General features: G+C 39.8%; 1 protein-coding gene across 3 annotated transcripts in view; it reads right to left on the bottom strand.

Moving 5' to 3' along the window:
• LOC129730481 (uncharacterized) overlaps positions 1-15,075 on the bottom strand; it is a 106,669-nt gene that overhangs the window by 10,442 nt on the left and 81,152 nt on the right. For all 3 annotated transcript variants that reach the window (XM_055689827.1, XM_055689828.1, XM_055689826.1), the window contains exons 3-4: positions 9,286-9,420; positions 3,350-4,173 (exon numbers count right to left, since the gene is read on the bottom strand). In XM_055689827.1, the coding sequence (XP_055545802.1) occupies positions 3,526-4,173; positions 9,286-9,420 (783 nt within the window). In that variant the 3' untranslated portion in view covers positions 3,350-3,525. The remainder of the gene's footprint in view (positions 1-3,349; positions 4,174-9,285; positions 9,421-15,075) is intronic.

The following is a 15,075-nucleotide window of genomic DNA, read 5'->3' as shown; positions in this document are numbered from 1 at the left end:
TAGAGTTTTCGCTCATATTTATGCTTAAGGGGTCGTTCACAAATTACGTAAGAGTTTAGGGGGAGAGGGGGGGTATTCAAAAACTGAAAATTTTTTTACAAAACTAAAAAAAAATAAAATTAGTTGAATTCTTTATCGCTGCGATCTTAACAGTTGAACTTTGGGAAAGCAGTGAATTCGCCGTCGCTGGGTGATTGCGTGCTTTACTTCATTTCTACTTAATTTTGAATTTTGTTTACTTTCACATAGTATTAACTGTATTAACTTGTTTTTTTATCCTCTACGAATATGCTATGTGTAAAAAAATGTTTTTCCTTTGAAAATATTTTTTTTCCATAAATAGACAATCTAACGTAAGATTCGTGGGGGGGAGAGGGGCAATGCAAAATCTTACTAAGCCTCATTATGGGGGAATGGGGGGTCGAAAATTTCGAAAAAAGTCCTTACATAATTAATGGATGACGCCTAAGCATATAAGAGATAGGAGTAAGGGCGTGAGATTTCAGTAATTAATAAAACCAATTTTTCATATCAAATGTTCCGCACGGTCGAATGGCCGTTTTTTCGGAAACCGGAAGTCATAATCATGAACTTCAAAATGACATCTGGGGACAATTTCTGTCCTCTGGATAATATACCGGTTCCGAAAATATTCAAATTGGATAATATTTGGTCTTGTTTTTTCAGTAGAAATCTGCGTTCGAAATAAGACTGTATATTTTTCAAGAGTACAAAAGTTAGTGTCATAAAAATACAATTTCCCACATTTTGGTGAACGCTTAGATAATTGTCCAATCGATTGCTACACTAATGAAGGAAGTCCATTGATAACTGACTGAGTTATAAGCATCTAAAATTAAACAATTTTCGTGACGCTTTCTATGTTTTCGGTATTGCAATTTGCACCCCTATTCCAGAATGTTTCCGTAATACGTAGTTCTACGTCAAAATGATATTTCCGAACACCACACAAAAGCATATGGTTTTTGAGTATCATTCGACTAAAACATGTTAAAAAATATTTTATATCCCTAATTCCGCTTCCAAAATCAATCTTATTTTTGCGCTCTTTGTTCCTGCTCCAGTTGCATACCATCTAGCACCGTTTTGATTAATCTGTGCTGTACCCGTACCGTGAACTGGAAGAAACTTTTTGTTGATATTTTGAGTTATGAGCTTCAGTGCACCGTGAAGTAGCGCCTGGAACAGTTTAAAATATTTGTTTAATACGTAATATAAAGTTTTTATAACCTTTATTGAACATACTGATGAACTGATGCCATTGATGAAACACACTGCTGATGTACTTCAAAGTCACCGGGGTAACTGCTGACTACAAAAGCTATATGAATCTAACCATTAAATTGATTTTTTTTTTTTTTTTTTTATTCTCGCTTATTTTCCGTCGGTCTAGTTCCGCCACTGTTGTGGCCAATCACCGACGCCCAGGGAGGCGACTCCACACCCAGGACCCTAACTCACGACCCGTTTATTAACGGACCGGCGCCAACGGCTTTACTTCCTCATGCGATGGAAGGCGTGATCCCAGAGATTTTTCGCCTCAGAAAATCTCCCGGTGTTGGCTAGGATTGAATCTAGACCAGTTGGGTTGGTTGTGAGTGGATCACGCCACCTCACAACCATCGACACCTATGTCGGCGGTGGGATTCGAACCCAGGCGTCGAGCGTGGTTGGCGGAGACGTTACCAACCACACTAGGCCCCCGCTCAAATTGATTTATTTGAATTAACTTTATTTCATACGTTATTATATGAAAAATCCATCCGTGAAACTTTAAACGGGCGTAACTCAAATATTAGACCAAGTTTTTCATAACAGCGGTGATTCGGATCGGATTCAGATTCGCTAATCTCAAATGACCTAATGATTGCTCCAGGCTTCAAGGCCTAAATCCAAATGATTATCTGATAAATATCTTTACCCCATGTAGGGCTGCAACTGGGCATTGCCGGTGGTACGAACCAAAAATTGAATTCAAGTTGCTCTCATAAAGCATTATCATTCAATTCCAACCAGCGTAATTTTCTCACGTTTATAGCATAAATCAGAACTTTTTCTTAACTCTGTTTACGACAAGTGTTTGTCGGGAGGTGTTTATTATGTTCACTTCGTACTCAGTCGAAGCTTGGAAAGTAAGCTTCAAAATCCCACGCTTATTCCATATCCTGGCTGGCGTTGTTCTCGTGTTTTCCCACGGACTTGTTATTGTTGTACGCAAACCTGCACCAAAATGAGAACACATTGCTTGGAAAGGGCTTCCATGTAATACATCGAAAAAAAATCACACCCCGAGAATCAGCTGCCAACTGCAAACGAGCTATTTAATGTCCTTCCGCCTGCCTGCTGGACTGGCATTTCGGTTGGTGTTGCACCAGGCGGAAAATTATAAAAATGGAACTTTCGTGGAATCGCTCGGTGCTTTCTTTTTGTCAGCTCTCGGGTCGACAGTCAGGCCTTTGACTGTCCCGGTGGAAATAATTTCGCTAGGCCGCTGATAGGCTTGCGTATGATGTGATATGGCAAAACAGGATGAAGCTAATACACAGAAATCGTTTTCTCTTTGATGGATTATTGCAACCGTACTACGGGTTAGTTTTGAGGGCCTGCGGGATCGCTAGTTTGGAGCGAATCTGGGGAACAGTCTTTTTTATTGTGCTACACATGTTTGGCAACACAAAATTGACACAGGGAATAATAGAGGCACGAATATGATCAAAGTATGCTAAAGCTCATAGTGTATGCTTAAGTTTTTGAAGACTCGAGAAAAAATATGTTAATATGTACAAACCAGTATCATAAAAAGCAGTAACACTGGCTTAGCAATGCAAAAGTTATAGCAGCTCTAAACTGGAATAAAATGGCTGAAATTAACGCTATCTACACTGAACAAACCTAAAGGGTTCCGACTATCCTTCGCCTTGTAATCTAATACCAGGCTAATGTTTGCTACGAAAATGGAGCTGTTTGTTCTGAACCAAAAGCTCCTATGGTGAATATCAAAAACGAAAACCTAAGGATTAATTCTATCAGCTGCAGAACCGATCTCAGACTGTAGCACACACATGAGTAGGAATGAACGAACCTTTCCCAAACAGTGAACCCTCACTGTCCGTTGATAGCCACATGTCATATGACACAAGTAAACATAAACAATCAATTCATCATAGTGAAACATGAGGCAAAACTATTTAATGTATTCTTCAGTGCAATTGCAAATTATTTTTCTCACCACCTTAGGCGTGATTTTCTTGCCATTGAAATTTGTAACTTTTGATTGCTTCTGTGTACCGTCACCGTACTTGCACTACTTACAATTCTATATACGTACCAGGAGTTGAGAAATGAAACTGGCTGAGGATTTGTTTTTTGTGATTGCGTGCGATTGCTTCCTAACAGTGTTGCGCTGCTCGATTCGTTCTTGGTAGTTCAGTAGTTCAGATTGATGTCCTAGCGTAGGAAGAAAGGAAAAGATCACGTTGCGTCAGCCCATCAGGAACACGAACCCTAACCGAAAAGTTTGTTTTGCATATTAAACAAATAACTTGGATGGAAGTCATCGCTTTTCAGTTTGTCATTCAGGTGTTGAGCTTGCTCCGGGTACTTCTGGATTCTGTTGCTGTAGTATTCTTCGTCTTCGTCGCTCCCAATCGCGCTGCGGCTGTTGGCAAATCGATTTGGTGGCAAAAGTCTATCTTCGGACGAGAATCGCAGCTCCTGGGGATGAAGCACTTCGGCGTGTAGCTGCGGCTGCTGCTGCTGCTGCTCCCGTTCCAACTCCGCCAGTTGTTGTCGTTGTTGTTGGGCTAATGTGAGAACCCCACTGTCATCATTGCTACTGCTATTGGGACTATTGTTGCCGTTGCCGCTGCTCGGTTCATCCGCATTCGCGGCACCGTCCTGGCTACTACTAAGATTGTTGTTCGCTCTGCCGGTTGCCTTTCGATTTGCTGTCGTGTCCAGCAGCTCGTAATCCACGCTGTCGGCGAATGGTGATCGTTCGGGGGAAGGTCCGTAGCGCCTCAGTATGGGTAGCTGGCGGTAGATGGAATGGGTCCGGCTGAAACGGCGTACTGGACTGTCATCCTCGCTGGGCGCGAAGTCACGGTGGCTTCGCTTACCAATCTCGCGAAGGATTGCTTTATTCCGCTCCACCTGTGAGGGACAGCAGAAAACATACATAATTGCATCAGTTATATTAATTGTAAGCGATCATCTGTTTCCGCGATGAGGAAATTTTCATGCCAGTTGAGCACGAAACGAGATAATTCGTACATATTTAAATAAGCACGTGTTCAGCCATCAGAATGGCCACATAATCACAGGCGGATGTTTCGATGAGAAGTGAGGAAATCAATAAAATTATGATTGTATAACAATACACTGATGCATCATTTTGATTGCAAAATGTTATGAAATCAATCGGAGAGCAGTCAACTCAACATAATCTTTCGTATACAATTTGCATTTAATCCTTCCCTATTTCAGGCATAAAGCTATTTTAGAAAATGGCCATGATAATTAGAAGAATGAGATTCAACGTGTTTGAAAACTCATATTCAAAAAAAAAAAACTTTAAAACGACCTAAAAGAAAAACATAAAGTCTGAGATTAACTACTTCTCAATGAAATAACGAATTATTATATTAGGGGCCGCTTTTTCGGTCCTGAAAAATAATTAACATGATTGTTTATAGCATTTCTGTAAAAATTAAAATACATACTTTTCTATCATTCAACTGAAATTATAATGATTTATTTGGTAAAAAAAAAATAGGTACTTTAATTTTAAAATTTCATAAAAACAATACTACTTTTCCTGAGGTAAGAAAAACAAACAAACAATAGGATGAATATTGTTTAAAAATCTTTTCTAACACGGAACGGAAGAGACACTTCAACTAAATCCGAATCTTCACGAAACCATTCTTCCCTTTCACTAGGAACGGCAACGTTTTGAGTGAGTCAACTTAGGCAGAAATCTGGTTCAAAGAAGATAACAAAAACGAAAGAAAATAAACGTTTCCCGTTCAAGAGAACTTGGGATGGACAACTGGTCACCGAGTATCTGCTAGAAGTTAGTCGTGTTCTCTTCAGTTCCACAATCAACTTGAATAGTAATGTTTCATTTTTCACAGGAAAAAAATAAATTAGTTAGACCTTTTTGTGGTTACAAAAGAAGCTACAAGCAAACATGCTAATCTCATTCCTAAGCGTGTAATAAATCTCGTCAGCATTTAAACAGCGATATCCGTGCAAGGGCGTTGAGACTTAATTATTCTTCTCAACTACTGCGGATTATGAGAAAAGTGACAGCGACATTCAGCTAGGCTCAGATCTATGTACGTGACATCGGAAGATTCTCCTCGTCCGACGCGGAACAAAATACGGAAGAACATATATCACACATATACCCGCTAACGATGCACGTGTTTCATCGACATCGACAGAGCGTGCACTCTGCAAGAAGGCATTACAGTCCCCCGAGGGGTTGCGAATTGGATCGGTCCTTCCGGGTCGTTCCGGCATAACTGTGTGAAATAACTGTTGAAAGCTATTTTTATAGCCCAACTCTGGCCCGAAAGAATTAGCAGAGCGTTATTAAATTTATTAAAAGAAACCTAATAAACTTGGGGCTCTTTGCCGCTTTTTTTCCAAAATAAGGTGGTATATATAGAATAATCCTAGCATCATCTATAATCGTCATTTGGACCAGTAATTTATTTTACACAGCAGTTGCGTGACCAGGTTTATGAAAGTTGCACTGAGTAAATTGTTGTTAGTTTCGTGCTGTGTAGTTTCATTGAAGATTACAATTTTGTTTTTTTTTCCTTTAATAAAATCAAGTTGAACCATGAGGCGACACAGTGGCAACTGAAACCCGTGCCTCGGCCACGCTCTCGTCACACACTTTCCATAATTCAAAACCAATTTTCGTCGCATCAAACCACCACCCACAATCCAATCACCGTGACTCTATTCGGCCGTTGTGAACTTCAAAAACCCTATCGATTTTGAATTATGTCTCCCGGCTACTGTATTGCACACCGACAGAAGAACTCTGCCCGCCTTCATTCCGATCGGGCATCGACGGAATCAACCACAGCACAACGGATTCGCACAATTCAATTTGATAATAATTTATTTTCGATCAACTCAGAGCACCGTCTACTGCTATACAAGCGGTTTGATTTGTGGGCCAACCGAAGGTATTGTTTTCTTCTCCAGTTTGCGGTCCTTTAACCTCACAGGCGGCCTCTCAATGCCCTACGGTGCAAGCAAGCAATAAACGGCTCTTGATACATCTTGAGCGGCATTCAGCATAGCGAAACATGTTATTCAATTTGTTTGCTTGGTGATTGGCGAAAATCGATTCCGTCTCGATTTCAAAATGCCAGACTGCCACAGTATATTGTGGATGTTCTTTTGGAAAGCGCAATGGATAGGCAAAGGTAGCTCTTTACAAGCTACCACTTGTTTGAATGTTTACCCTGTGCAAAGAAGTTTTACACAAACGATTTTTGGTTAGTATTGTTTTGGAACGTTGTACCGTTTAAATTTAATACAGTTTCAAGACTAGACTCTTCCTGGCATTTCCAAAATAGGGGTGAAAGTTGATTCCGAAAAAAAACGTCAATAGGATCGTAATGACAGCCGAAGTATGCTGACGATTTGAAGCGGTAAATTTTGGTAGTAATTCGTTTTCAACTCTCTCTATCGTAATTTTAATTCAACATGTTTAATATGTTAGTAACTTTTATGCAACACTAATAAAACAACTCTCTGAATTTTAGTAAAGCGGGCAATGTATGCAGTTTGCGAGGATGCGAAAATGAACGGGAATAGAAGGTGTGACTTTTAGGCTTAGAAAATAATTTTTTTTCCCTCGTCCAGACGGGACTCGAACCCGCAATCTCCGTTGTCTCCGGCAAGGTGTTTTGGCCAATTAAACTACTGGGAAAGGTATAAATAGTTCTAAACCAAAGTCGAATCACCCTCTACTATTGTGTTCCCGTATCTTAGCACGCCAACGATGAACTGCACACACTGCCTGGTGGGAGTTTATTTTTTATAACTGAGAGAGTGATCTCTTCACGCACACAGTGTATAATGACTTATTATATCTACAGCGGCGCAAGCGATGAGACACCTCAGTCGGTGGCTAGACTCCGAACACGTATCACGGAAGAGCTCCGTTGGCTAGATTTACTTTACGAACTAATTTCATTTTTGTCATATGACTTACATTTTAAGTTTTAGTAAAGCGGGCAATGTATGCAGTTTGCGAGGATGCGAAAATGAACGGGAATAGAAGGTGTGACTTTTAGGCTTAGAAAATAATTTTTTTCCCTCGTCCAGACGGGACTCGAACCCGCAATCTCCGTTGTCTCCGGCAAGGTGTTTTGGCCAATTAAACTACTGGGAAAGGTATAAATAGTTCTAAACCAAAGTCGAATCACCCTCTACTATTGTGTTCCCGTATCTCAGCACGCCAACGATGAACTGCACACACTGCCCGGTGGGAGTTTATTTTTTATAACTGAGAGAGTGATCTCTTCACGCACACAGTGTATAATGACTTATTATATCTACAGCGGCGCAAGCGATGAGACACCTCAGTCGGTGGCTAGACTCCGAACACGTATCACGGAAGAGCTCCGTTGGCTAGATTTACTTTACGAACTAATTTCATTTTTGTCATATGACTTACATTTTAAGTTTTAGTAAAGCGGGCAATGCATGCAGTTTGCGAGGATGCGAAAATGAACGGGAATAGAAGGTGTGACTTTTAGCGGTAAATCTAGCCAACGGAGCTCTTCCGTGATACGCGTTCGGAGTCTAGCCACCGGCTGAGGTGTCTCATCGCTTGCGCCGCTGTAGATATAATAAGTCATTATACACTGTGTGCGTGAAGAGATCACTCTCTCAGTTATAAAAAATAAACTCCCACCGGGCAGTGTGTGCAGTTCATCGTTGGCGTGCTGAGATACGGGAACACAATAGTAGAGGGTGATTCGACTTTGGTTTAGAACTATTTATACCTTTCCCAGTAGTTTAATTGGCCAAAACACCTTGCCGGAGACAACGGAGATTGCGGGTTCGAGTCCCGTCTGGACGAGGGAAAAAAATTATTTTCTAAGCCTAAAAGTCACACCTTCTATTCCCGTTCATTTTCGCATCCTCGCAAACTGCATACATTGCCCGCTTTACTAAAACTTAAAATGTAAGTCATATGACAAAAATGAAATTAGTTCGTAAAGTAACTCTCTGAAAATAATGTGGCGGCAATAAAAGATTCGAAATGGTAACTGGAGTCGATTTACGGTCTGTGGATCAGAGATGGTCGGGTTTGATGTTTTTCAAATCCGTACCGGACCCGAACCCGTTTTTTGCATTTTTACAGAAAGAGAAATGTGTACAGAAGCTGTCATAAACCACGTTCTCATTACTGGTTAATCCAGGTATCCCTCTACCCTTCGGATTGATCTAGTATAACATTTTTTATAATTTGTATGAAACGTAGTTTCTGGTCAACCCCCTTCCAGTCCTTCAATAGTACACGCAGTTTATGTTCGGCCCCATACCTACTATTTTATAATGTTATTCATGCGTATTGTTCGTAGATACACTACTGTTCATTTTTCAGGTATTATACTCAACTTCTTGTTTTTGGTGCAATGTCACCCCATACAAGTGGTGAGATTGGGCCAATGTTCATGTATTTTTAGTAAAATTATAGTTCATTATAACTTAACCATATTTGTGACAGCTGTTAACTAAACATTTGAGTATGCATTACCGTGCTTTGTATCAAATTTATTGTTTGAATGTTTGCATTACAAGCTAAGGAGCAAAAATGTACGCTGTTTTGGTACCCCGTCACCCCGCTAGGCGGTATACTAGTTGAAAATGGAAATACTGACATGTCACATGTTACATCATCAAAAGGATCAAACGACATCTAATCATAAATCTTATAACCCAAAAGTATGTAACACCCTTTGGTTTTCGTGAACCATTGAACACGACTAGCATAATCTAGTAGAGGTTAAGTCACTCAATTGAAAAACCAATCATCCCATTCAACCGAAAGCAAAAAAAAGTTTTCATATTTGCATTTGCAAGGTGTCAAACCAAAAAAAAAAGTATATGCCTTGTGCGAATCAGTTCTTTATTCTTGTTGACATTGAACTGACTGACGTAACTAAGGTTTACGATGGCAGAAAAAAAACCGTGACGACGGTCGACTCTAAGGATTTTACTTACCTGTCTAGTGTTCTCCCGCATCTGCCTCCGGGCCATCTCAAGAATGATTCGTTGTCGCAGCACATCCAGTGGGTTCACTATCGACAGCGACGGCTTCGTTCGTTTTGCAGGGACGTCCAGGCTATTGTCTTGTGGCTGAAACAAACAAAATGGATCCGGTGAAAGGCCTACGGGTTTGTAGTGCATAGTGATTTTTCAAGTAGTGACTAGTTTATATATAGAAGGAGGATCGTTATTGTGCCAAGTGCGGGGGAAGCTAGCGGTTAAAAGTGGGTGTATTGGAAAGAAAATTGTCGAAGGAAATTGTTTATCCTTTCCTTCAACAATGTGGAGACATTGTTGTAATGGTACAAGAAAATTCAGAATTTTGAAGCTGTCGAATAGTCGAATTCTTTTGCTTGTGCTTTATTCATGATACTCTCAACATCGCCAGCTCTGTAGCAGAACCAAAAACGAATTTGATATTTAAAATATACATTTTAATAACTTCATTTCGTATTAATAGTGTACCCACGTTTATTTTATTTCTTGGAAGCCGCACCGTGCGTCAATCCGAAAGTGACTGCCGACAACGAAGATAATTTTACTGCCGTTTACTGAAGGCTGCACTGTGTCAATGCCCAATCGTTTAAAAATTCAATTTAATTCTTGAACCAATTTACTTTTGACCACATGCTATGTATTATATGCCATAACCCACCGGTCAGTTGTAATTTCATCATGATGATATTGTACAGCAAAAAGGGTGTCCACATCAAATTGTATCATGGAAAAAACGCTGTGAAAAATTACCTAGCTGACCCATCCTTTTCAAACCTTCAGATGATAAAATATAAACCATTCCCGAGCAGGAGAGCATAGCAAAATCATAACTCATCAATAACATATTTAGCTATGAGAACTTATCCTGTTTTCCGAATAGATATTCACGTTTCATACATGGAAATAATATGAAAATATTATAAAATTTTGATATCATATCTCGCTATGCCTTTAATAAGATATTTGAGTTATCTCATTAAAAGTAAGTTTTTGAGTGAAAATTGTTCGTTATTGATTATTTATAATATATTCAGTTATGCATTTGTAGTGGACAGAGTTATTGTGTGAGTTATTTCACAAATCCTAATAGGAGTGCGAGTGTTGGCAACATTTCTGACGAATACCGCACAACCCTATTTTGTTGGAAATCAAGATTCGAGCGCTGAAAAGAACGGTTCGAGATGCGAGCGAAAGAGAACGATCTTGGTAGTGTACAGTCTGTAGGCTATACTATAGTCACTGTATTTTACTAGTCTGGCGGAGTGGGGAACCATGCAACTGGCAACCCACTTTTTCACATAAAAATCCTGACACCACTGGATATAATTCATGTTGCATATGACTTCTTTGAAAGTAAACATTTGATGTGAAAATGAAGTGCGTTTATAACAAATGTAACAGCAATTGGCGAAGGACAAAGAAACAAACAAGTTTACTCCGGTTTCCAAAGAATGCGGAGATTAGAAGGAAATGGCTAACATTTTGTGAGTTACCTGATAATTCATTTATTCGTTGAAAAAGAAAATTAAAAAAAAAATCATTTTGTTTCGATTGAGCATTTCCCGTACAATAGTACAACGTGAAAATCGCCAGGACAGCAAATCTGTGGCAGTATAATGTTATCAATAAACAATTAATTATAAAAAGAGCACGTTATTGATGCGACGAAAGAAAATATTCCTTGTGGTTTTCTCACATGTATAAATTTAACATTATTGTGATATCATTAATTCATTACAATAACTATTCTCAAAAAAAAAAAAACAGCAATTGTCGCAAAAAGTTCAATTATTGAGTCTAATTTATTCTGTATCTTTTCACGGCACGATTACAATACTTCAACTGCGAAAATTGACGCACTATCGACTGGCTCCCGTTTTGACAGTTCACACTGGTTCCCGAAATCCAGTCCGCCAGACTAGTAAAGTATACAGTGACTATAGGCTATACGCAACAAGAAATTCGGTATTAGTGTGAGTATGATCGTATACCTTTGATGAGAGGATGCATGCCAGACAATTAATGGGTGAGAAGGACTTCGGAGAAAGAGTGATTCCTTTCTTCATTCAGTTGGTTAAGTTTGACAAAGACGGACGCAGAAAATGACGGGCAAACGGGACAAGCACGACAGCATTCAGTGTGCAATTAGTTGAAAATATCTGAATCGGTCATTTCGTGATATTTAATGCAAATTATTGGTTTGTTATTGAAATATCAAGCTTTGTTATTCATATGGTCTTGGAGGAACAATATTTTGGTATTGTTTTTTGTTATTTTACCAACTATGTAAACCTTGTTAAGATCAAAATGAGGTGTATTTCCAATATCTGGTTGTGATATTATAATGATATTTTCTCCTGCTCGGGTTAGTAAACATGTGGCATATTTAATTTACTCATCTTCAATGCCATAATCGTACGCTCGCACCTTGCGCTTAACTCCACTCATTAGGTTTTGTACAACATCTGGCTGCGGCTTTTTCTGTACGGAAACCCACTTTTCATATCCCCTCAGATTTGACTTCCTTGGATGCTTTAGAGCCTGCTTCATAATAGCCCAGTATTTTTCGTAGGCTTCCCACTACTCCAGGACATAGTTTGAGTAGTGGCACGAAGCTAGATCCGGCCAGTAGATCGTAGATCCCTCGTGTTACTTCAACAGGGGTCTCCAGAGGCTTCTGCAGACACTCCTTGAGGTTAAATTCCCCGTTTACTGTCCCGGTAGTCATGGATGGTTTACTCCTTTTGCCACATGGGCAGATCGCTTGTTAAATCAGATATTTCTTGGCAACCTTTGAAGTTTCTGCTTCCCTACTTCCTCCGGAACATCAAACTTGTTCTGGGCAGTGAAGTATACTAGTCCCAATGGAATATATAAAGGTACGGAAATGGTTTGAGTCTCAGGTTTGAAGGGCCATTTTTTTGTCAACAATGATGACGTATAAGTTCAAAAGCAATGTCCACAAATCAATGTTTGGTACATTTTTTCAAAAAATTTCCACAGGCTAAGACATTTTCCGGCTGAAATAGCCTTCCTGTACCAATAAACAATGCGGAATACAATTCCAAATGGCATTTTTTCGTTTTTGGAGATCTACGTCACAACCCAAAAGCACGTGGTTTTTGCCCGTTTTTCGCTACTAATACAGACAAGCGTCTTCTTCGTCCTCTCCTTTATATACCTCATTGCACCAGTCCCACTGTGACGTAACACCTCGCGTAGGTTACCCAATGTTCCGCCACGAAGCATGGCACATCAGAATTTTTAGCCTTCCGCTTTAGTGATTTAGTGAAAAAAAAAAACCAAGCAAAATGTAAACTAACGTATTAGCCTGCTGCCGTGATTACTCAACACGGTGGATCAAGCAGTTTTAATATAAACTAGAACAGTGACCGGTTGCGGAGTTTAATTAAACGCAGGAAACACCTTGCAATAACAAAACATTCCAGAGCATTCTTGTTATTAAATAACAAAACACCTTTGATATAAATTGTTGAACAAATATGACCGCTGTTGACTTTAAAAAAGCTCAATAATCGAACAGAACCTTTTTTATGATGCTAACATACCAACCGATTACGCCACGCAATGAATACATTTCAATTCAACTCAAACGCAACCGAAGCCGGCGACGCAGCGTCACTCGGGGTCGCTCGCGATTACTCTCGGTCACTCACGATTGCGCGCGCGTGGGTATAATACACTCTCGCACGTGCTCCGATGCGCGCGTTCTAATGTTCTCGGCAAGCAGCCAAATGTACTAAAAAGTAAGGGTGAAGAACGAGACGGGCCAAGGAATGTTATAGGCCAGAATAGGATAACTAGATAGACGGTAGCCCAAGAACGGAGGGGAAAGCCTCTCCGCTCTGAGTTACACAGGGTCGTATTTAAGAAAAAGTGTGAGTTTAATAAATCAATCCCTTTTCATCTTTCTTGAGGTGATTCCGCGTATGAACGTGTACAGGTTGTGTTTGGAGTTCTAGTATATCACACAATCCTGGTAGGTCGTTACCGCCTTGATGTAAGTCTCATTATCCATGGTGAGACTCATGCTTCTTCAGCATGTGGGTATACAGTTTCAAAGGCCCCTGACTTTCCCATCGTATTTTGCCGTTGGTCGCGATTTGAAGCCTTCTGCACTTTACACGTCTGCAGTCCCTCCTGGTCCTTGGCTTTCTGAATGAAAAACTTGAAAAGATTCGACTTTTTGGCCATATCCCTGACCAATGATGGAAATGAAACTAATAATATGACGCAATCGTCTTTTTATCTCGGTCTGCTCTACCCATGATGTGTAACAGATTGCGACTGAATCCCTTCAGCCCATAATGAAACGATAATTTGGTGAATTGGTTTCTGGCAAAAATCAAACACATGATTAAACTATGGACTACTAGAAAAAAATCGAAAATTATGTGCCTTGTGGTACATTTTCTAAATTACCAGTACTAAAATGGTGTTTCATTGATACGTGCTTGAGGTGTTGTCATTAAAGTGATTCAGGAATAGAAAAAAATGCCATCCCAGATCGATCTGACATAATGTCCTTCAAACATTCACCGAAATAGTAGAAACAGGCGTTCGTGGTAGCAACAGAGCCCCCACAACGGAAAAATTGACAGTGACAACAGTGAAAAGTTTAGAAATCAAAAAGGATGGCCACCATCATTTCGTCGCTGTCGCTGCGGGCGTTCAAGGTCAGAGCATTTTTGGTTTCGATTTCAGTGGCCGTTTGGGTCTGGCAAAGCCGAACGTCGACAAGAACGGAATCCTGGATGGTGAGTTCGTTCCATGTGATCGTTTACAAGCTATGGTTGACTCATGTTAGCGTACGCGAAATGTCAGAGGGAGCCATATATTTTGGTTAAGAAACAGGAGATATATACCATTTATTAGTATATGTAGAACTCAAATTTAATTCCTAACTCATATTCCTTTCAGAGAGCGAGTAATGGCGATAGTATAACCATAAGTAAATGCTAGGACTAGAGTTGGCACTCAAGTTCCAACCGTAACAGTTGAAGCGAGTAAAGGCGCTATATCCTTGCTTTTGATACCCGGACATAAGGAGGAAATACCTATGTTCCATCCCATAAAATTGGTCAACCAAGGAGTGTACTTTCTTAGCTTTGTCACTCCCAACGAATTATATTACTTATTATTTACGGATCGATTGGTACGGATTGTCCCCGTTCCTAGATTATATTGTATCATATTGCTACACAGTAGGCCTGGGGTAGGGTTGACAAGAAAAATGTATGGAAATCATTTTTAAAAAAATGCTGGATATCATTTTCCAGGATCCTTTCAAATACTGGCTGTGTAAGTGTAGACTAGACTAGACTAGACTAGAAAACAAACACATGATTAGACTACATCAGCTCTTAGAAGCGATTAGCTCGTTGTGTTTGTTTCTCCGAACGCCCGTCGTTAGGGGAAGAAAGGCTAGCAACTGGAGAATATCGTGTCGACTGATGTCGAATTCGTTTTTACGGCAGGACTATCCCGTCCCGGACTACGCTTTGCAACTGAAAAAAAAAAACACTTTCCGAGCAGTTGCAATGGTGTACGTAATACCAGAGGTAACTGTCACTTTTGTTTTGGTCATTATCGCCATTGTCTTTTATCGCATTTGTGCTACTGTACGGAAAATTTGCCAATTTACTGAAAAATGACACAATAACAAAATATAAAATAAATAAAATTCAACCTGATGTTTGACACGCGAAGAACGATAATCAAAGCAAA

The sequence above is a fragment of the Wyeomyia smithii genome, chromosome 3 (genome assembly GCF_029784165.1).
Source record: "Wyeomyia smithii strain HCP4-BCI-WySm-NY-G18 chromosome 3, ASM2978416v1, whole genome shotgun sequence".
NCBI lineage: Eukaryota > Metazoa > Arthropoda > Insecta > Diptera > Culicidae > Wyeomyia > Wyeomyia smithii.
This window is presented reverse-complemented; position numbering and strand designations above follow the sequence as displayed.